Source organism: Lepus europaeus, chromosome 7, assembly GCF_033115175.1.
Source record: "Lepus europaeus isolate LE1 chromosome 7, mLepTim1.pri, whole genome shotgun sequence".
NCBI lineage: Eukaryota > Metazoa > Chordata > Mammalia > Lagomorpha > Leporidae > Lepus > Lepus europaeus.
This window is the reverse complement of record NC_084833.1, coordinates 61,398,942-61,420,920: the sequence shown is the minus strand read 5'-3', so window position 1 is coordinate 61,420,920 and position 21,979 is coordinate 61,398,942. Positions and strand designations below refer to the sequence as shown.

Below are 21,979 nucleotides of genomic sequence, written 5' to 3'. Positions count from 1 at the left end.
AAAACAGAAAACTACACAATGGTATTAACTTAATAACATTACAGAAAAACATATCTGAATAAATATTAAAAATCTGCATTACAATTATCACAAAGCTACAGGTCAAAGAGCCAATCACATCTCAATTTTAAGTTTACGATACAAACAATAAATATTTTCTTTCAATAGAACACATGTAACAATCTTATCTACCCTACCAATAAATATAAAAGTTACAAGTTAAAAGATGGAAGGCTCTGGGGAGTTCAGTAAACTTAGGGAAAGGAACGAAGTCCAACAATTTTGTCTCCTAATTTAGAGTTTCTGTACATGCCAATAAAGCAAGCACAATTTGGGATGTAAGAAAAATTAAATACTACAATCAGAAATGACAGCCAAAATGTTGAACAATTATTGAGCAATGAGAATGAAAACACTGAGTTTATGCAGCGATAAGAATGAGAATATGAGAATCACAACACTGAAAGACAGAAATGGGACCAGTGTTTGTGGTGCAATGCATTAAGCTGCCATCTGTGACACCAGCACCCCAGCACCCCATAGCTGCTAGCTACTCAACTTCTGATCCAGCTCCCTGGAAAGCACGCCATGAAGCAGCAGAGGATGACTCCATATGCTTGGGACCCTGATGCCTTTATGGAAGACCTGGTCAGAGCTCCAGGCTTCTGGCTTTGGCCTGGTTGTGCCACAGCTGTCACAGCCATTTAGGGAATAAGCTAGTGGATGGAGGAGCTTTCTCTTCGGTCTCTACCTCTCTCTCTGTCATTTCGGCTTTCAGATAAATACGTCTTTTTTATTTTTTAAAGATTTATGCATTTATTTGAAAATCAGAGAAAAGGAGAGGCAGAGAGAGGTCTTCCATCTGCTGGTTCACTCCCCAGTTGGCTGCAACAGCAGTAGGTGCATCAATCCAAAGCCAGAAGCCAGGAGCTTCTTTAAGGTCTCCCACACAGGTGCAGGGGCCTAAGCACTTAGGCCATTGTCTACTGCTATCCCAGGCCATAGCAGAGAGATATGCATCAGAAGAGGAGCAGCTGGGACTCAAACTGGCGCCCACATAGATGCCAGCACTGCAGGCATGCCTTTACCTGCTACACCACAGCGCTGACCCCCAAAACATTTTAAAAACTTGCTTTAGGGGTATTATTCTGCATTTTATTTTTACTTACCTCTAGAGACTTGCTTTCATATTCTTTCATAGCAGTAATACACTGGTGCTTGGTACTTATGTTAGTGCTTACTCCAGCTTTGACCATAGTATCTGTACCAGTTGGAGGCTGCAAAGGAAAACAAAGACAAATTTCTAAGTCCAAGCTTAACATACCTACTCTCACAGATACAATTCTTCAACAATTGAACTCTAAAACTAGTTTCTAAGGTCTTTTATAAAACGTTATTTTCAGGAGCTGGTGCTGTGGCACAGCAAGTTAAAGCCCTGAGCTGCAGGGCCGGCATCCCATATGGACGCCAGTTTGAGTCCTGGCTGCTCTACTTCTGATCCAGCTCCTTGCTAATATGCATGGGAAAAGCAGCTGAGGATGACCCAAGTCCTTGGGCCCCTGTACCCACATGGGAAACCTGAAAGAAACTCCTGGCTTCAGATCAGCTCAGCTCTGGCCATTGCAGCCATTTGGGGAGTGAACCTGCAGATAAAAGACCTTTCCCTCTCCCTCTCTCCCTCTCTCTGTAACTCTTTCAAATAAATAAATCTTAAAAAAAAAAAAAAAAAAAAAAAGGTGGCTTCAGGGTCCAGTGATGTCGTGTAGCAAGTAAAACCAACACCTGTAACATCAGCATCCCATATGGGCACTGGATCGAGCCCTAGCTACTCTACTTTCAATCCAGCTCTCTGATAATGCACCTAAGAAACAGTGGAGGATGGCCCAAGTCCTTGGGTCCCTGCATCCACATGGGGCATCTGGAAAACGCTCTTGGCTTGGAACTGACCTAGCCCTGGCTTTTGAAAGATTTGTAACTCTTTCAAATAAACAAAATAAATCTTTAAAAAAATGGTTTCAAAAGTGCTTAAAGATTTTGCATTTTTTATTTTATGATTTTATAAAGATAAGCAGCTTTACCCACTATGCCACAGTGCCAGCCCAAATATTTCTGCATTTCTAATCTTTCCCTAGACCAAAGTTATCTGAATAAATCAATCTCAACAACAAAGTTATCAAACTCAGAGTAATCCCATAACCCAGGCAATCTAACTATATGCTAAGTATATATAAGAAAGCTTTATACAAAACAAACATTAAAACCTCTACACCTAACTTCTATCAATTATTCTACCTGAAATGTGTTTTATAATTGTGTTGCTTTTGAGAAATACAGAAGCCTGTACTTCCCCTACAGCTTTATAAAGAATAATCATAATATGTAACTAGATTCCTATTTGTATTGCTTTCTAACCTACATTTTTTTCTTTAGATTTATGTATTGATTGTTAAAGAGAAAAAGAGAGAGACAGAGATAGAGAGACCTTCCATCTACTGGTTCACTCTCAAGATGAATGCAACAGCCAGGGATGGGCCAGGCAATTCCAGGAGCCAGGAGCTGCAACAAGGTCTCCCACTGTGGGTAGCAGGAGCCCAAACATTTGGGCCATCTTCCACTGTTTTTCCCAGACCACTAGTAGGGAGCTGGATCAGAAAGTGGAGCAGCCAGGACACAAATTGGTACCCACATAGAATGCCAGTGACCCAGGCTCCTACTTTACCTGCTGAGCCATAACGCTAGCCGCCTCAACTACTGGACATTCATCAGTATTTTTCTCTATCACTTATATTTAACTTTTTTTTTTTTTTAAACTTTAAGGATTTTAAGCTTAGTATTAGAGGCCAGTGTTGTTGTGCAGTGGCTTCAGCCACCTCCTGGGACATAGGCATCCTGGTTGAGTACAGGTTGGAGTCCTGGTTTCTTCACTTCTGAATCAAATCCCTGCTCATTCGCCTGGGAAAGCAGAAGACAGCCCAAATGTTTGTACCCTGTCATCTACATGGGAGACCCAGACGAAGCTCCTGGCTTCAGCCTGGCCCAGCCCTGGTTGTTGTGGCCATCTTGGGAGTGAACCAATAGACAGAAGATCTCTCTGTTTCACAGTGTCACTCCCTCTCTCACTGTAACTCAGCCTTTCAAATAAATAAATAAACCTTAAAAAAATAAATAAATGTAATATTATGAATTAAACATATTTATTTATTTGAAAGGCAGAGTTTCAGACAGAAAGATATTCCAACCAACGGTTCACTTTCCAAAGAGCCACCAATGGCCGGGGCTGCACCAGGCCAAATCCAGGGGCCTGGAACTCCACCAGAGTCTCCCACATGGGTGTAAAGGGCAAAGGACTTGAGCCATCTTTTGCTGCTTCCTCAGGCACGTGGATTGAGAGTAGAGCAGCTAGGACATCAACTGACACTAACGTGGGATGTCAGCATCACAGGCAGAGGCTTAACCTCCTACCAGGGGCCGGAGCCATAGCGCACTAGGTTAATCCTCCACCTATAGCACTGGCATCCCATATGGGCGCTGGTTCTAGTCCTGGTTGCTCCTCTTCCAGTCCAGCTCTCTGATGTGGCCTGGGAAAGCAGAAGAAGAGCACTCAATTGCTTGGGCCCTTGCACCCATGTGGGAGACCTGGAAGAAGCTCCTGGCTCCTGGCTTTGGATCTGTGCAGCTCCAGCTGTTGCGGCCATTTGGGGAGTGAACCAACAGGAGGAAGACCCTTCTCTCTGTTTCTCTCACTGTCTGTAATTTGACCTGTCAAATAAATAAATCAAAAAAAAAAAAAACAAAAAACAAAAAACAAAAACAAACAAAAAAAACCTCCTATACCAGAACACTGGCGCCTTGCAATAATTTTTCTTTAGCTTGACTATTTTCTTTATTTCTATAAATAATAGGATGATTTAGAGGCCAAATTAAATTCAAATTCTACTTTAAACAAGCTAATATAATCAAACTTGTGAATACAAATTTACTTGGTGAAAGCCTAATTCTTTTTTATTTTTTTATTTTATTATTATTATTTTTTTTTGACAGGCAGAGTGGATAGTGAGAGAGAGAGACAGAGAGAAAGGTCTTCCTTTTTGCCGTTGGTTCACCCTCCAATGGTCGCTGCAGCCAGCACATCTCGCTGATCCAAAGCCAGGAGCCAGGTGCTTCTCCTGGTCTCCCGTGCGGGTGCAGGGCCCAAGCACTTGGGCCATCCTCCACTGCCTTCCCGGGCCATAGCAGAGAGCTGGCCTGGAAGAGGGGCAACCGGGATAGAATCCGGCACCCCAACCGGGACTAGAACCCGGTGTGCCAGCGCCGCAAGGCGGAGGATTAGCCTGTTAAGCCATGGCGCAGGCCTGAAAGCCTAATTCTTATATACAGTAGAATTTTGATTTATGTTCCACAACTTTTGCATTCTATTATACAAGTAATTATAGATTTTCCTTTTTTTTTTTTTTTAAGATTTATTTTATTTATTTGAAAGAGTTACAGAGAGAGGTGGAGACAGAGAGGTCTTCCATCTGCTGGTTAACTCCGGAGCTGACTCGATCTGAAGCCAGGAGCTTCTTCCGGGTCTCACACATGGGTGCAGGGACCCAAGCAATTGGGCCACATTCTACTGCTATCCCAGGCCATAGCAGAGAGCTGGATTGGAAGAGGAGCAGCCGGGACTAGAACCGATATCCACATGGGATTCCAGTGCTTCAGGCCAGGGCTTTAACCCACTGTGCCACAATGCCAGGCCCAGATTTTGCTTTTAAAATATCTTTCAGAAAGAAAAAACTAGGGCCGGCGCCGTGGCTCACTTAGTTAATCCTCTGCCTGTGGCGCCGGCATCCCATATGGGTGCCAGATTCTAGTCCCGGTTTCTTCTCTTCCAGTCCAGCTCTCTGCTGTGGCCCAGGAAGGCAGAGGAGGATGGCCCAAGTGCTTGGGCCCTGCACCCTCATGGGAGACCAGGAGGAAGCACTTGGCTCCAGGCTTCGGATCAGCGCAGCGCGCCAGCCGTAGCAGCCATTGGGGAGTGAACCAATGGAAGGAAGACCTTTTCTCTGTCTCTCTCTCTCACTGTCTAACTCTGCCTGTCAAATGAAAAAAAAAGAAAGATGTACATAATGGGAAGAGAAACAATTCAACCTGGAAACAAACACACAAGTGAGAAAGAAATATATTTCCACAAAATTTGGAAGAAAATACATACATTAAATTTAATAGTAGTTCCAGTAGGAGCAGCTGTAAAACTACTAGGGCCAAAGAGTGAGCCAGAGGTGCTACCAAAGGGGTTAGAGGTGGTATTTGTAGTTCCAAACAGTCCCCCACTGCTAGTACTTGTTCCAAAATCTGTAAATTAGAAAAAACAAATCAGAATTAAAACAGTAGCAATTTAAGAATCTATAAGATACCCTGAAATTGGGTGGTAGTGCTAGAGCAGCAGTATTCTCAATTTCTCTCATTTCTACTTTTCTCAAGACTAAACACTGAATGAAATTATCTTTAACAGACTTCATGACAGGGGTCACCATACGTTTTATTTACACATACTAATACATAAAAAATGTAAAGCATATAAGTGGTCTCATATCAGGGCAATCAAATATAGGTTAATGTAAAATTAGACCCCCCCCCCAACTTAGAAAAATTAGCAGGCACTGTCAATGCTTTTCTAAAAGTTAATAAATAACAGATCTTCTCATTACTCACCTTTCCAAAAGGCTAAGTTTTAAAACACTACTACATATCAGTGAAAATATTTGTTATGTAGGGCACGTATTTCTCAATATGAAAATGCTACTCATACAGAAGTTATACAAATGGTGTCAGAGATGTCACAGGAGGTGTAACCTGCTACACCATAAAACACCAGTCCCAGGCACATCTCTTTTGAATTAGACTTTAGATTACATTTTGTATGGTCATGGTTAAGTATTTCAACACCCCCAGAAACAACTTTAACTGTGGAAAATATTGATAGATGGCTAACTGTTCATCCTGCCTACTCTTGTATTGTATGAGAGAGCTGAGGGAATAGGAAAGCATCACCCATCACCTCATCAACTAGTAGTGGCTTACTCAAAGTACTGTGTGCATGGTCCCCAGACCTCGTTTTAACCTAAAAAAGTCATCAATTAAAAACATCTGGGGCCGGCTCCGTGGCTCACTTGGTTACTCCTCCACCTGCAGCGCCGGTATCCCATATGGGTACTGGGTTCTAGTCCTGGTTGCTCCTCTTCCAGTCCAGCTCTCTGCTGTGGCCCGGGGAGGCAGTGGAAGATGGCCCAAGTGCTTGGGCCCTGCACCCGCATGGGAGACCAGGAGAAGAACCTGGCTCTGGCCATAGCAGCCATTTGGGGAGTGAATCAACGGAAGGAAGACCTTTCTGTCTCTTTCTCTTTCACTATCTATAACTCTACCTTACAAAACAAAACAAACAAACAAAAAAAAAAACAAAAAAAAAACACACACACACACACACAAAAATCTCCAGGGACAAGGAATAAAGAAGTAACCGTGGCCGGTGTCGTGGCTTAACAGACTAATCCTCCGCCTTGCAGCACCGGCACACCAGGTTCTAGTCCCGGTTGGGGCGCTGGATTCTATCCCGGTTGCCCCTCCTCCAGGCCAGCTTTCTGCTGTGGCCCGGGAAGGCAGTGGAGGATGGCCCAAGTCCCTGGGCCCTGCACCCACATGGGAGACCAGGAGAAGCACCTGGCTCCTGGCTTCGGATCAGCGAGATGCGCCGGCCGCAGCGACCATTGGAGGGTGAACCAACGGCAAAAAGGAAGACCTTTCTCTCTGTCTCTCTCTCTCTCACTATCCACTCTGCCTGTCAAAAAAAAAAAAAAAAAAAAAAAAAAAAAAAAAAGAAGTAACCATGTCATGTCCAATATTTGTCTCTTCCTGTTCTGGTCTCTACACCAAATGTGAAACAGCATCGAGAAGAAGGTGCCTCTGAAAACACTGTCGATCACAACACATTCCTTCTCAAAATTCTTGTGTTTTGACACAAATGATGGCATCTCATCTAGCTTTCCTTCCTGTCTCCATCCATTCTATGGCAGCACCCCTATCTCTGCATATTCCTTAAATAATAATGCTTCTCAAATTCCTACCCTAAGAGAGATGTACAAATTCTGCTCTCCAGCCTATTTAAACTTTTCAATACAGTTGCAGATTTCTCTCAGTTCATATTTTTGCCATTTAATGGGAGGAGATAAGTGAACATAGAGAAAAGAAGATGGAACAGATTCAATAAGCAAGCAAAATTGTTAGAGGCACAAATCCAGTGATATACTACTTACTGCCAAAGCCAGTTGGTTTATTTTGTGCAAAGGCATTGTTTTGGGATGAGAAAAGACTGGTCCCTGTGCTTGCAGTTCCAAACAAGCTATTTGACGTTCCTGTTGATGTACCAAACCCAAAGCCGGTGCTTGTGGAGGTAGCTGGCTGGCTAAATGAATTGGTACCAAATAATCCTCCTGGGGAAGACATGGATGGTGAAAGTTAAATTGACAAGTTACAGCCACTAAATGAAGTTCTATCCCAGCAATATTGCAAATAATGCCCCTACCTGGTTTGGTCTGTGAGTTTCCAAATAGGCCTCCAGTATTGTTGCTAGAACCAAATGCAGATGTTCCAAATGCTCCTCCACTAGTAGTACCAAAGCCAGTATCTGGAAGAAAAAAAATACAAAGTAAATCAGAATTTAGAATAAAATCTGATCAGGTTACTGAATAAAAAATATTTCTTAATATTCTGCATTTGAATTAAGATCACTAATCTAACTCTAAAACATTCCCCTCCCCTCCAAAAAAATGAAATAAAACAAGGACCTAGACAAAAAGTTCTCAAAGAGGTCAGGAGACACCTGAAACATTTCCTCCATTATTATTTTTATTACGTATGATAGTGGTCTGGTAGGTTTTGCTTTATAAAAAATCTTCATCAGTTAGAAAGTTTCTGAAATTCGCATTATTCTCTCACATGTTCCCATCTCCCCAAAAAAGAGGAAGATAAAAACAAGCATGGGAAATTGCTAATTGCTATAGCTGGGAGATAAAATTTTTAGCAAAAAGTTTACAAGTGAGTAACAGCTGTGACAGGCAGCTAGTGTCCTGTACAATACTGAGTGGGAGGAGAGGTGGACCTGAGGGATGACAGGGAATAGAGACTTTGTTATTTTAATACTTCTATTTCTCAATGTCACATCTTTTTCACACAAATCCCAGTGCAGTTATTCAGTAACTGCACTGTAGATTTCAACATCAAAACACTTATTTTTTTATCTAAAAATTAGTAAAAAATTTTTAATTTTCAGCTAAAAGAATCAAACAATACAAATATTTTAAGGATCTTCTCTATGGCTTATCAGAAAGTCATGAAAATTTAGAGCTAATTTATATTTTGTTATAAAGTTTCAACATCTTATCCTTTTCATGTTTTCAAAGAAACTTTTGTTATACAAAGTATAAATAAAATTCCTATCTAAAGCTATCAGAGTGGATTTGTTCTTAATAGAAGAGGTTAATTAAGATGCTTTTCCCTTTTGTTATTTTTTTAAACTTACTTTGCCCAAATGTTGAAGTTGTGCCAAATCCACCTGTGCCACCCCCAAAGGGTGTTCCAAATGATTTATTAAACATCTTCAAAATGAGTCTTCACTTCAGGATGCTGGAAAGGAAAAAAAAAATCATTCTTTCTAAAGACACATAAATGGAATTTTCAGAAAAATCTTTCATTCTACAAACTTCAACCTACTCAAACAATATGACATACTATCATTCAACAGCCTAAAAGTCTGTATGATAAAATAAATCTTACTAAACATTCTTTAATCTACATTGCTCCTAAGCTGAACAGTACCATAATGTAAGCTTAAAAACTCTGAATCTTGAGCCGGCGCTGCGGCTCACTAGGCTAATCCTCCGCCTTGCGGCGCCGGCACACCGGGTTCTAGTCCCGGTCGGGGCACCGATCCTGTCCCGGTTGCCCCTCTTCCAGGCCAGCTCTCTGCTGTGTGGCCAGGGAGTACAGTGGAGGATGGCCCAAGTGCTTGGGCCCTGCACCCCATGGGAGACCAGGAGAAGCACCTGGCTCCTGCCATCGGAACAGCGCGGTGCGCCGGCCGCAGCGCGCCTACCGCGGCGGCCATTGGAGGGTGAACCAAAGGCAAAAAGGAAGACCTTTCTCTCTATCTCCCTCTACTGTCCACTCTGCCTGTCAAAAATAAATTAAAAAAAAACAAACAGATAAAGCCGCCTACATGGGCGGCTATATGGGCGCCTATATGGGCGCTGGCTCCAGACCCGGCTGCTCTACTTCTGATCCAGCTCTCTGCTATGGCGTTAGAAGATGGCCCAAGTCCTTGGGGCCCTGCATCCACATGGGAAACCCGGAAGAAGCTCCTGGCTTTGGATCGGCGCAACTCCGGCTGTTGAGGCCAATTGGGAAGTGAATCAGTGGATGGAAGTCCTCTGTCTCTCTACCTCTCCTTCTCTAACTCTTTCAAATAAATTAAATAAATCTTAAAAAAAAAAAAAAAAAAAAAAAAAAAAACTGAATCTCACCAACAATCATCTATGTCAAACACTGTTTTCTGACCTTTTGTTTTAAAACCAAGCCTCCTTTAAATAAATAACACAAGTCTACTAGGCTAGATTTTGATATGACCACCTAGAAGGCTTTACAATGTAACCATCAAAAATCACAATCATATCTGCTATCCAATCACCTGCAAAACTAAAATTTTTCTCAGGCTGTTTTCCACAGTTTGTATTATAAAAAGATTTTGCTCCAAGGGCCGGCGCCATGGCTCACTAGACTAATCCTCTGCCTTGCGGCGCCGGCACCCTGGGTTCTAGTCCCAGTCGGGGCACCGGATTCTGTCCCGGTTGCCCCTCTTCCAGGCCAGCTCTCTGCTGTGGCCAGGGAGTGCAGTGGAGGATGGCCCAAGTACTTGGGCCCTGCACCCCAAGGGAGACCAGGATAAACACCTGGCTCCTGCCATCGGATCAGCGCGGTGTGCCGGCCGCAGCGCGCCAGCCGCGGTGGCCATTGGAGGGTGAACCAACGGCAAAAAGGAAGACCTTTCTCTCTGTCTCTCTCTCACTGTCCACTCTGCCTGTAAAAAAAAAAAAAAAAAAAAAAAAAAAAAAAAAGATTTTGCTCCTAATTTTTGTGCTATAAAATATAGTTTTTCCAATTATGCATGACCCTCCTCCCATCTCTAAATCTTAGAGATTCCTGTACCCTGTCATTCTCTTTGAGACTATTCACAAGGCTGGTGCTGTGGTGTCGCAGGAAAAGCTGCCGCCTAAAATGCCAGAATCTTATCTCATTACTGAAAAATAAATGATGAGAGCCCAATGTTGTGGCAGGTAAAGCCTCTGTTCATGTCCCAGCTCTTCCACTTCTGATCTAGCTCTCTACTACTGGCCCAGAAAAAGCGTCAGAGGACAGCCCAAGTATTCTGGCTTCTGGCCTAACCATGTGGGAGATCTTGATGAAACTCCTGGCTCCGGGCCTTGGCCTGGCTCAGCCCTGGCTGTTGCGGTCATCTAGGGAGTCAACTGGAAGGTGGAAGATCAATCTCTTGTCTCCTATCTAACTCTTGCAAATTATTAAATAAATCTAAAAGAAAAAAAGATCACTACATGAAGTGTAGCCTCTAGTTTTAAGGACATGCTTTAAACTAGAGCCTTTTCAAAATACAAACATCTACATCCCAACTCTAGACATTTTGTTACAGTGTCTGCAGAATGAGAAGTCTGGCAGGACAGGGGAGAGGGGCACTGGCCTCTGCCAGTTAATTCTGATTAGGCCTTCTAGAACTATGGTTTTAAGTAAGTTTTGTTTAAATCAAAGAAGTTAGTTAATTCCTGGGTACTGGGATAAAGAACTAAGTGAATTTTTTTTCTAGGAAATTTTAGGGGTGAGAATGTCAGTTTTTAAAAAGCATCACATGGCCGGTGCCGTGACTTAACAGGCTAATCCTCCGCCATGCGGCACCGACACACCGGGTTCTAGTCCCGGTCAGGGCGCCGAATTCTATCCCAGTTGCCCCTCTTCCAGGCCAGCTCTCTGCTATGGCCCGGGAAGGCAGTGGAGGATGGCCCAAGTCCCTGGGCCCTGCACCCGCATGGGAGACCAGGAGAAGCACCTGGCTCCTGGCTTCGGATCAGCGAGATGCACCGGCCGCAGCGGCCATTGGAGGGTGAACCAACGGCAAAAAGGAAGACCTTTCTTTCTGTCTCTCTCTCTCACTATCCACTCTGTCTGTCAAAAAAAAAAAAAGTAAAAAAAATAAAATAAAAATAAAAAGCATCACAGATTAAGAGATAGCCTCGGGGCCAGCACCGTGACTCACTTAGTTAATCCTCCGCCTGCAGCGCCGGCATCCCATATGGGTGTCGGTTCTAATCCTGGCTGCTCCTCTTCCAGTCCAGCTCTCTGCTGTGGCCCAGGAGGGCAGTGGAGGATGGCCCAAGTGCTTGGGCCCCTGCACCCGCATGAGAGACCAGGAGGAAGCACCTGGCTCCTGGCTTCAGATCGGCACAGTTCCAGCTGTAGCGGCCATTTTGGGGGGTGAACCAACGGAAGGAAGACCTTTCTCTCTGTTTCTCTCTCACTGTCTATAACTCTACCTATCAAATAAATTAAAAAAAAAAAAAAGAGAGAGAGAGAGAGACAGCCTCAACTTTTCCAGTGTTGCATAAAATGTCAGGTGTTGTAACACCTGGATGTGTTGATAGGATACTAGAACACTGTAGAGAACATTTCAATGTATTTTATATACATATTTTTTTTTAAGGTTTTATTTATTTATTTCAGAGGTAGAGTTAAAGAGAGAGCAAGAGACAGAGAGAAAGGTCTTCCATATGCTGGTTCATTCCCCAAATGGCTGCAACAGCAGGAGCTGAGCCAATACATAGCCAGGAGCTTCTTCTGGGTCTTCCACGAAGGTGCAGGAGCCCAAACACTTGGGACATCTTCTACTGCTTTCTCCAGGCTGTAAGCAGATTGCTAGATCAGAAGAGCAGCAGCAGGGACACAAACTGGAGCTTCTTCCATGCTTTCCTAGGCCATAAGCACAGAGCTGGATAGGAAGAAGAGCAGCCCTGACATGAATTGGTGCCCATATGGGATGCAGGCACCACAGGCAGAGGCTCAGTCTATTATGCCACAGCACCGGCCCCATTAAACTCTTCTTAATCATCTCTAGGAATAGTAATCTGTTTATGAACATCTGACATCTTCTGTACAGCTGACAGGTCAGAATTCAAAAGCTGCGTTAAGCGGCAGAGTTTGGTCCAACAGTTAAGATGATGCTTGCACCACTTACGAGTGCTTTGAGTTCAAGTCCCAGCTCTATTTCTGATTTCAGCTTCCTGCTAATGTGCACCCTGGGAGGCAGCAGGTGACGGTGAGTACTTGGGTCCCTGCCACCCATGTAGGAGACCCACACTGAGTTCTAGCCTCCTGGCTTTCACTGGCCCAGTCCTGGCTGCTGTGAGCATCTTACTAATGATTCAGTGAATGGAAGAGCTCTCTGCCTCTCTCTCTTTCTTCATTTCACAAAAATGAAAATAAATTTCAAAAAATAAAAAATAAAAGATTTAACTGAAAGCTGAGTAATTTTTTTTCTGTGAAACTCATCTTTATAAAACCTTTAGTGTTAATTTGGGTTTCAGCAGCACTAAATTCTACAGGCAATAGGCTCCACAGTTCCTAACAATCAAATTTTGACTTTCAGTAATCATATCCTACACAGAAATCTAGCATTATACACATATGTCACAAGGTGATTTTAAGTGGTAATAAATATCCTTGCAAACATCTCACCATTACAAACAATTTTACATATGCTCTCAACAAACATTGAAAGGTTGTTATCATACATTACCACTTGTATTTTACAGATGACAAAAAAGAAGCAAGCAAGTATTTAGCAAGTTTTCCAAGGTCAAAGTGGTAAGTGATAAAGTCCCAGTTTAACTAACTTAACTTCTAACTTCCCATGGAAACCCTCAATCCTAGAAAGATAATAAGAACATGTGCAGTAAATTAACAAAATTCACCTGCTCCAGATCCAAGAACAAGGGACAATACAGAGAGCAAATCCAACTCAGTTTGAAGAAAAAAGCTGCTCACTCAAACTCAGCCTATGGTCTTATTTCTGGCAAGGATGAGTTTGGCTTAGTGTTATTTAACGTTTTGGCTTAACTTTTCTTTGATTCAATGTCTGTCTCTAATCTTGCCTTTGCCAAACCTCCTCTTAATTCAGACTTCAAAACCTAACTCAAATTTCTGTTATTTCTTCTATAAGCCATCTAACTACCTCTGGCAATCAGTCATCCTCTGAATTTCCATAGCACATTTTAATTTCTTTGTACTTATCTTGACCCTCACTCTCTATACTAGACTGACTCAAACAATAATTGCATAGATCGTCCTTAAGACTGAGGCTCAGGGCTGATGCTGTGGCACAGCAGATAAAGCCACTGCCTTACCCACTGCCTGCAGTGTCGGCATCCCATATGAGTGCCAGGGTTCAAGTCCTGGCTACTCCACTTCCAATTTAGCTCTCTGCTTCAGCCTAGGAAAGCAGCAGAAGATGTCCCAAATTCTTTGGCTCCTGCACCTGCATGGGAGATCCAGAAGCTCCTGGCTTTGGATCAGCCCAGTTCTGGCCGTTGAAGCCATTTGGGGCATGAATCAGCAGATGGAAGACCTCTCTCTCTCTCTCTCTCTCTCTCTCTCTCTGCATAACTCTGCCTTTCAAATAAATAAATAACTCTTAAAGGGGAGGTGGGGGTGGGGCTGGCACTGTCAGCTAACAGGTAAAGCCGCTGCCTGCAGTGCCAGCATCCCATGTAGGTACCAGTTCGATAGCTGGCTGCTCAACTTCTGATCCGGATCTCTGCCAAAGCCTGGAAAGCAGTAAGATGGCCCAAGTTTTGGGCCTCTGCACCCACGTGGGAGACCCGGAAGAAGCTCCTGGCTTTGGCCTGGCTCAGCCTCAGCTGTTGCAGCCATTTGGGAAGTGAATCAGATCTCTCTGTCTCTGTCTCTCAGTGTCTCTCTCTCTCTCTGCCTCTCCTTCTCTCTCTGTAACTGTGACTTTCAAGTAAAATAAATAAATCTTTAAAACAGAACAAAATAAAAAAGACTAGGGCTGTGTTATATGCTGTTATACCAGCTGCTGAAAAATGCTACCAGAGGACAGACCCTCTGTCGCCAGTCCTCTTTAGAACTGCCTCAACTAACAAGGTTAGGCTACACCTCCTTCCTAGGACAGTCCAAATTCATAGACAAAGGTCAGACTTCTTTGACCTAATTCAGAATAACCCTAAAGAGCCAATTTATTATTTTTTATAGGGTTTTTTTTTTTTTTTTTTTTTGGACAGGCAGGGTTAGACAGTGAGAGAGAGAGACAGAGACAGAAAGAAAGGTCTTCCAACTTCTAAAATCAATCCCATTCACAATAGCTACAAAAACAATCAAATACCTTGGAATAAACTTAACCAAAGACATTAAAGATCTCTACGATGAAAACTACAAAACCTTACAGAAAGAAATAGAAGAGGATACCAAAAAATGGAGAAATCTTCCATGCTCATGGATTGGAAGAATCAATATCATCAAAATGTCTATCCTCCCAAAAGCAATTTATACATTCAATGCAATACCCATCAAGATCCCGAAGACCTTCTTCTCAGATATAGAAAAAATGATGCTGAAATTCATATGGAGACACAGAAGACCTCGAATAGCCAAAGCAATCCTGTACAACAAAAACAAAGCCGGAGGAATCACAATACCTGATTTTAGGACATACTACAGGGCAGTTGTTATCAAAACAGCATGGTACTGGTACAGAAACAGATGGATAGACCAATGGAACAGAATAGAAACACCAGAAATCAATCCAAACACCTACAGCCAACTTATATTTGACCAAAGATCCAAATCTAATCCCTGGAATAAGGACAGTCTATTCAATAAATGGTGCTGGGAAAATTGGATTTCCACATGCAGAAGCTTGAAGCAAGACCCATACCTATCACCTTACACAAAAATTCACTCAACATGGATTAAAGACTTAAATCTACGACCCGAAACCATCAAATTATTAGAGAGCATTGGAGAAACCCTGCAAGATATAGGCACAGGCAAAGATTTCCTGGAAAATACTCCAACAGCACAGGCAGTCAAAACCAAAATTAACATTTGGGATTGCATCAAATTGAGAAGTTTCTGTACTTCAAAAGAAACAGTCAGGAAAGTGAAGAGGCAACCAACAGAATGGGAAAAAATATTCGCAAACTATACTACAGATAAAGGATTGATAACCAGAATCTACAAAGAAATCAAGAAAATCCACAACAACAAAACAAACAACCCACTTAAGAAATGGGCCAAGGACCTCAATAGACATTTTTCGAAAGAGGAAACCCAAATGGCCAACAGACACATGAAAAAATGTTCAAGATCACTAGCAATCAGAGAAATGCAAATCAAAACCACAATGAGGTTCCATCTCACCCCGGTGAGAATGGCTCACATTCAGAAATCTACCAACAACAGATGCTGGAGAGGATGTGGGGAAAAAGGGACACTAACCCACTGTTGGTGGGAATGCAAACTGGTTAAGCCACTATGGAAGTCTGTCTGGAGATTCCTCAGAAACCTGAACATAACCTTACCATACAACCCAGCCATCCCACTCCTTGGAATTTACCCAAAGGAATTTAATTTGACAAATAAAAAAGCCATCTGCACATTAATGTTTATTGCAGCTCAATTCACAATAGCTAAGACCTGGAACCAACCCAAATGCCCATCAACAGTAGACTGGATAAAGAAATTATGGGACATGTACTCCATAGAATACTATACAGCAGTAAGAAACAATGAAACCCAGTCATTTGCAACAAGATGGAGCAATCTGGAAAACATCATGCTGAGTGAATTAAGCCAGTCCCAAAGAGAAAAATATCATTTGTTTTCCCTGATCGATGACAACTGAGCGCCAAAGAGGAAACCTGTTAAGTGAAATGGACACTATAAGCAACAATGAACTGATCAGCTCCTGTCCTGACTTTAGATGTACAATGTAATACTTTATCCTTTTTAGTATTTGTTGTTGTTGTTGTTGTTCTAGTACTATTGGTTGAACTCAGTAATTAACACACAATTATTCTCAGGTATTTAAATTTTAACTGAAAAGTGATCCCTGTTAAATCTAAGAGTGGAAAAAAGAGAGGGAGGAGATGAACAATTTGGAACATGCTCAATCGGACTGGCCGCAAATGGTGGAGTTAGAAATGTGCAGGGGATTCCAACACAATTCCATCAAGATGGCATGTACCAATGCCATCGCACTAGTCCAAGTGATCAATTTCAGCTCACAATTGATAGCTCTGATAGGTCTAAGAATCAAAGAGATCACACAAACAAGACAAGTATCTGCTAATACTAACTGATAGAATCAAAAAGGGAGAGAAAGATCCAACATGGGAAGTGGGATACACAGCAGACTCATAGGATGGCAGATGTCCTAAACAACACTCTGGCCTCAGAATCAGCCCTCAAGGCATTCAGATCTGGCTGAAGAGCCCATGAGAGTATAGCAGGCATGGAAAGCCAAGATATCATGGAAAAAAAAAAAAAAAAAGACCTAAATGAATGATCTCTGTGAGTGAGATCCCAGTGGAAAGAACGGGGCCATCAAAGAAGGAGATACCCTTCTCCGAAGGGAGGAGAGAACCTCCACTTTGACTATGACCCTATCGGAATAAGACCAAAGTCAGCGAACTCTAAAGGCTTCCATAGCCCTGGCAACTCATGACTAGAGCCTAGGGAGATTACTGACGCCATGAACAGGAGTGTCAAATTGTTAAGTCAGCAACAGGAGTCACTGTGTACTTACACCCCATGCGGGATCTGTCCCTAATGTGTCGTCTAAAGCCAAGTGATGCTATGACTGGTACTGAAACAGTATTTTTATACTTTGCGTTTCTGTGTGGGCGCAGACTGATGAGGTCTTTGCTAATTATATACTGAAGTGATCTTCTGTATATAAAGAGAATTGGAAATGAAAAAAAAAAAAACAACCTGGTGTTAAAATGGAAATGGCACAGAAAATTAATTATTTTGAAAAAAAAAAATTATGTAGGATCTCTGTCTTTAATGTGCTGTACATTGCTATTTAATGCTATAATTAGTAATCCAATGGTAGTTTTTTTCACTTGATGTTGCTATATGGGCAAAATGTTGAAATCTTTACCTAATATATACTAAATTGATCTTCTGTATACAAAGAGAATTGAAAATGAATCTTTACATGAATGGAAGGGGAAAGGGAGCGGGAGGGGGGAGGGTTGCGGGCGGGAGGAAAGTTATGGGAGGGGGGAAGCCATTGTAACCCACAAGCTATACTTTGGAAATTTATATTCATTAAATAAAAGTTAAAAAAAAAAAAAAAAGAAAGAAAGAAAGAAAGGTCTTCCTTCCGTTGGTTCACTCCTCAAATGGCTGCTACGGCTGGCGCACTGTGCCGATCCGAAGCCCAGAGCCAGCTGCACCATGCGGGTGCAGGGCCCAAGCACTTGGGCCATCCTCCACTGCCTTCCCGGGCCACAGCAGAGAGCTGGACTGGAAGAGGAGCAACCAGGACAGAATCCAGCGCCCCAACCAGGACTAGAACCCGGGTGCTGGTGCCGCAGGCAGAGGATTAGTCTAGTGAGCCGTGGCACCGGCTAAAGAGCCAATTTCAACCTCATAATCTCCATGGGATTGGCTAACATCTTCATTAAGACAACATCACTTGGGGCCAGCACTGTGGTGTAGCAGGTAAAGCTGCCGCCTGCAGCGCCAGTTCAGGTCCCAGGTGCTCTACTTCTGATCCGGCTCTCTATTATGGCCTGGGAAAGCAATAGAAGACTGTCCTTGGGTCCCTGCACCCACGTGGGAAGAAGCTCCTGGCTCCGGATAGGGGCAGCTCCAGTAAATGCAGCCATCTGGGGAGTCAATCAGCGGATGGAAGACCTCTCTCTCTCTCTCTGACTCTGCCTCTCTGTAATTCTGCCTTTCAAATAAATAAATAAATCTTAAAAAAAAAGACAACATTACAACTCAGTTTCTCCCTCAGCTCATTCCTGCTTCCCTCCTTACTTTCCCACTGCTGGAAATCCCAAGTGCCTAATAAAATGTATACAGTGCTATCTTTAGTCTGCTTCCCAGGGAATTCAACCTCTAAACTTCCTAAACCTTCCCCCCTCACCTCATATATAATGAATTTATCCAGGATTGGAGAATATCATTTGTATACTATCCCAGAATGGATGTACTCATTTTCTAAATTTATGACAATCACCACTAAGATTTTTTTCTTTCTTCTTCTTTTTTTTTTTTTTTAATGTATTGAGAGGTAGAGTTACAGACCGTGAGAGGGAGAGACAGAGAGGTCTTCCTTCCATTAGTTCACCCCAGAAATGGCTGCCATGGCTGGGGCTGTGCCAATCCGAAGCCGGGAGCCAGGTGCTTCCTCCTGGTTTCCCATGCTGGTGCAGGACCCAAGCACTTGGGCCATCCTCCACTGCCCTCCTGGGCCACAGTGGAGAGCTGGACTGGAAGAGGAGCAGCCAGGACTAGAACCGGCACCCATATGGGATGCTGGCTCCACAGGTGGAAGATTAACCAAGTGAGCCATGGCGTCAGCCCCAAGATGTTTTTCTAAATATAGAATAATCAAATTACGTTAGAAATAAGTTCTAATTTAAAAATGAAATTATGTTAGATTAATTCTCAGGACAGTGCTGTGGCGCAGCAGGTTAAGCAACTGCCTGTAGTAGCAGCATCCATATGGGTGCTGGTTCAAGTCCTGGCTGCTCCACGTCCAATCCAGCTCCCTGCTAATGCACCTAGGAAAGCAGTAGAAGATGGCCCAAGTCCTTAGGCCCCTGTACCCACATGGGAGACCCGAAAGAAGCTCCTGGCTCCTGGCTTCAGCCTGACCCAGCCATGACTGGCATGACAATTTGGGAAGTGAACCACTGGATAGAAGATCTCTCTCATTGTCTCTCCTCTCTCTCTCTCTCTCTCTGTTATCCTGCCTTTCAAATAAATAAATCAATCTTTAAAAAAATTCTCACAACCAAAGGAAACTGTACGATTCCTGGTAGAATTTATCATCTAATTGAGTGCTGTAAAATCCATTTAAAAAACAAACAAAAGGGCCCGGCACGGTGGCTCACTTGGTTAATCCTTCACCTGCGGCGCCGGCATCCCATATGAGCACCAGGTTCTATCGCGGTTGCTCTTCTTCCAGTTCAGCTCTCTGCTGTGGCCTGGGAGGACAATGGAGGATGGCCCAAGTGCTTGGGCCCTGCACCCGCACGGGAGACCAGGAGGAAGCACCTGGCTCCCGGCTTCGGATTGGCACGGCGCCGGCCACAGGGGCCATTTAGGGGGTGAGCCAACGGAAGGAAGTCCCCCCGCTCACTGTCTGTAACTCTACCTGTCAAATAAATAAATAATATTAAAAAAAAAAAAAAGCAACCCTAGATATTAAAATGTGTGGAACACCTAAACCTACTAAAGGAGCAGGTATTGTGCCACAGCATGTAAAGCCATTACTTGGAATGCCTGCATCCTGTATCAGAGCACCAGTGAGTCATGGATGCTGCTCCACTTCTGCTCCAGCTTCCTGCTAATGCTTCTGTGGTCGAAGTATTTCCTGTGTGGCAGACCCAGATGGAGTTCCTAGCACCTAGCTTCAGCGTGGCCCAGCCCTAACTGTTGCAGCTATTTTGGGAGTAACCAATGGACAGAAGATCTTGCTCAGTCTCTCCCTCTCTCTGATTTGCTCTGCCTTCTAAATAAAGCTGTTCAAGCTTAAAGACATATTAAACATTCAAGTCTTTAGCTTTTTAAATATATTAGCCAAGCCTAAACTTAAAAATCTAAAAGAAGTAATATAAGATAGTATTTGATTGAGTTCTTCCCAGGTACTACTTTAAATGCTTTTTAATCAGTTATATCATTTAAACTTCCCAAGGATCCAATGAGGTAGGTATTTTTATCCCTGTTTTATGAATGGTGAAACTGAGGCACAAGTAGTAACTTGTCTAGGACACAAAGCTATTAGACTCCAGAAGCCATGTTTCTAGGGTCTAGATACCCAGAGATATAGATAGAACATTGCCAACTAAAGGAAAATGACTTTGCTGCATTCACTATAAATGGGGAGCTACAAAACCAAAATTCATCAGTACTGATCCAGCATTATAAGGGAAAGGCACTTCTCTGGCAAATATGCCAATTCTAGTCACCAGAAGTACCTCTTTTATGGAGTAAGGACAATTTATAATACATTTCCATGGCCTAGAACAACTTTCTTACAAAGTTAACCTTTATTTTTTTTTTCTTTATGGACAGACTTATTGCATTGGGGGGAGGGGGTGTCTGATATAAGATACACTTAGAAAGAAGAAATAACAATAGTGCTATATAGAAAAACTTAATTTTACCCTTAGTTTCACTCTACCCTGTATACACAGCTTTCTAATAACTCAGACCCTCAGCCTCAAGGAAGTAGCAGCCTTAATGATACCTGGGGAGGGGTGGTGCTAGTGTGGTGCAGCAGAGTAAGCCGCTGCCTGAGACGCCAGATCCCAGATCAGAGCACTGGTTCAAGTTCCGGCTGCTCCACTTCGAATCCAGCTCGCGGCTATTGTGCCTGGGAGAGCAACAGAAGATGGCCCAAAGTACTTGGACCCCTGTACCCACGTGGGAGACCTAAATGGAGTTCCTGTCTCCTGGATTCGGCCTGGACCAGCCCCAATCATCATGACCATCTGGGGATTGAACCAACAAATTGAAGATCTCTATTTCTTTCTCTCTGCCTCTATCACTGTGCCTTTCAAATTAAAATAATAATAATTAAAATAATAATAATAATAATAATAATACATATCAGCAGTCACTGGACAGCAATATATTCCCCTAGTGTCTCAAATAAAGTCAATAAATTGATGTCCTGGTTTATATAACTACCTTTTGTGAGCTCTGTGAACTCCAGATACAATGACAAAATTTAGTTTTCTACCCAGAAAAGTAGTGGACAAGAAACATTAAAACCTGGGGCTGGCACTGTGTAGCAGGTAAAACCACCGTTTGCAGTACCAGCATCCCATACGGGTGCTGGCTGCTCCACTTCCTATCCAGCTCCCTCCCAATACTCCTGGGAAAGCAGCAGAGGATGGTCCAAGTCCTTGGGCCCCTGCAACCACGCTGGAGACCAGAAAAAAAGCTCCTGGATCCTCGCTTCCAATTGGCCTAGCTCCTGCCATTGCCACCATTTGGGGAGTGAACCAGCAGATGGAAGATCTGTCTCTCCTCTCTCTGTACCCTGCCTTTCAAATAAATAAATAAATCTTAAGAAAGAAAGAAAGAAAGAAAGAAAGAAAGAAAGGAAGGAAGGAAGGAAGGAAGGAAGGAAGGAAGGAAGGAAGGAAGGAAGGAAGATAAAAACTGGGGCCGGTGCTGTGGCATAGTGGGTAAAGCTGCCACCTGCGGCACTGGCATCCTATATAGGCGCCAGTTCAAGACCCAGGTGCTCCCCTTCTGATCCAGCTCCCTGATAGTACACCTGGGAAAGCAGAAGAATACGGCCCAAGTGCTTGGACCCCTGCACCTATGTGGGAGACCTGGAGGAAGCTCCTGATTCCTGGCTTTGGAGTGGCTCAGCTCTGGCTGTTGCAGCCACTTGGGGAGTGACCAACAGATGTTAAGATCTCTTTCTCTAACTCAAGTTATTTAGTTACTCAAGTAACTAAATAAATCTTAAAAACAAACACTCTCTTTTCTCTCCCTCACTCTCTCTCGATCTCTCTTTCTCTTTTTCTCTCTGTCTCTTGATCTCTTTCTTAAACTCTCATTCTCCCTCTTCTTCGCATCTTCCCTCTGGTCAGTTGGGTTCCCC

General features: G+C 43.2%; 1 protein-coding gene across 8 annotated transcripts in view; it reads right to left on the bottom strand.

The window, feature by feature from the left end:
- NUP98 (nucleoporin 98 and 96 precursor) overlaps window positions 1–21,979 on the bottom strand; it is a 139,157-nt gene that overhangs the window by 106,197 nt on the left and 10,981 nt on the right. For all 8 annotated transcript variants that reach the window (XM_062196630.1, XM_062196631.1, XM_062196626.1 and 5 more), the window contains exons 2-6: window positions 8,561–8,664; window positions 7,565–7,666; window positions 7,296–7,472; window positions 5,198–5,337; window positions 1,170–1,277 (exon numbers count right to left, since the gene is read on the bottom strand). In XM_062196630.1, coding sequence (XP_062052614.1) covers window positions 1,170–1,277; window positions 5,198–5,337; window positions 7,296–7,472; window positions 7,565–7,666; window positions 8,561–8,636 — 603 coding nt within the window. In that variant the 5' untranslated portion in view covers window positions 8,637–8,664. The remainder of the gene's footprint in view (window positions 1–1,169; window positions 1,278–5,197; window positions 5,338–7,295; window positions 7,473–7,564; window positions 7,667–8,560; window positions 8,665–21,979) is intronic.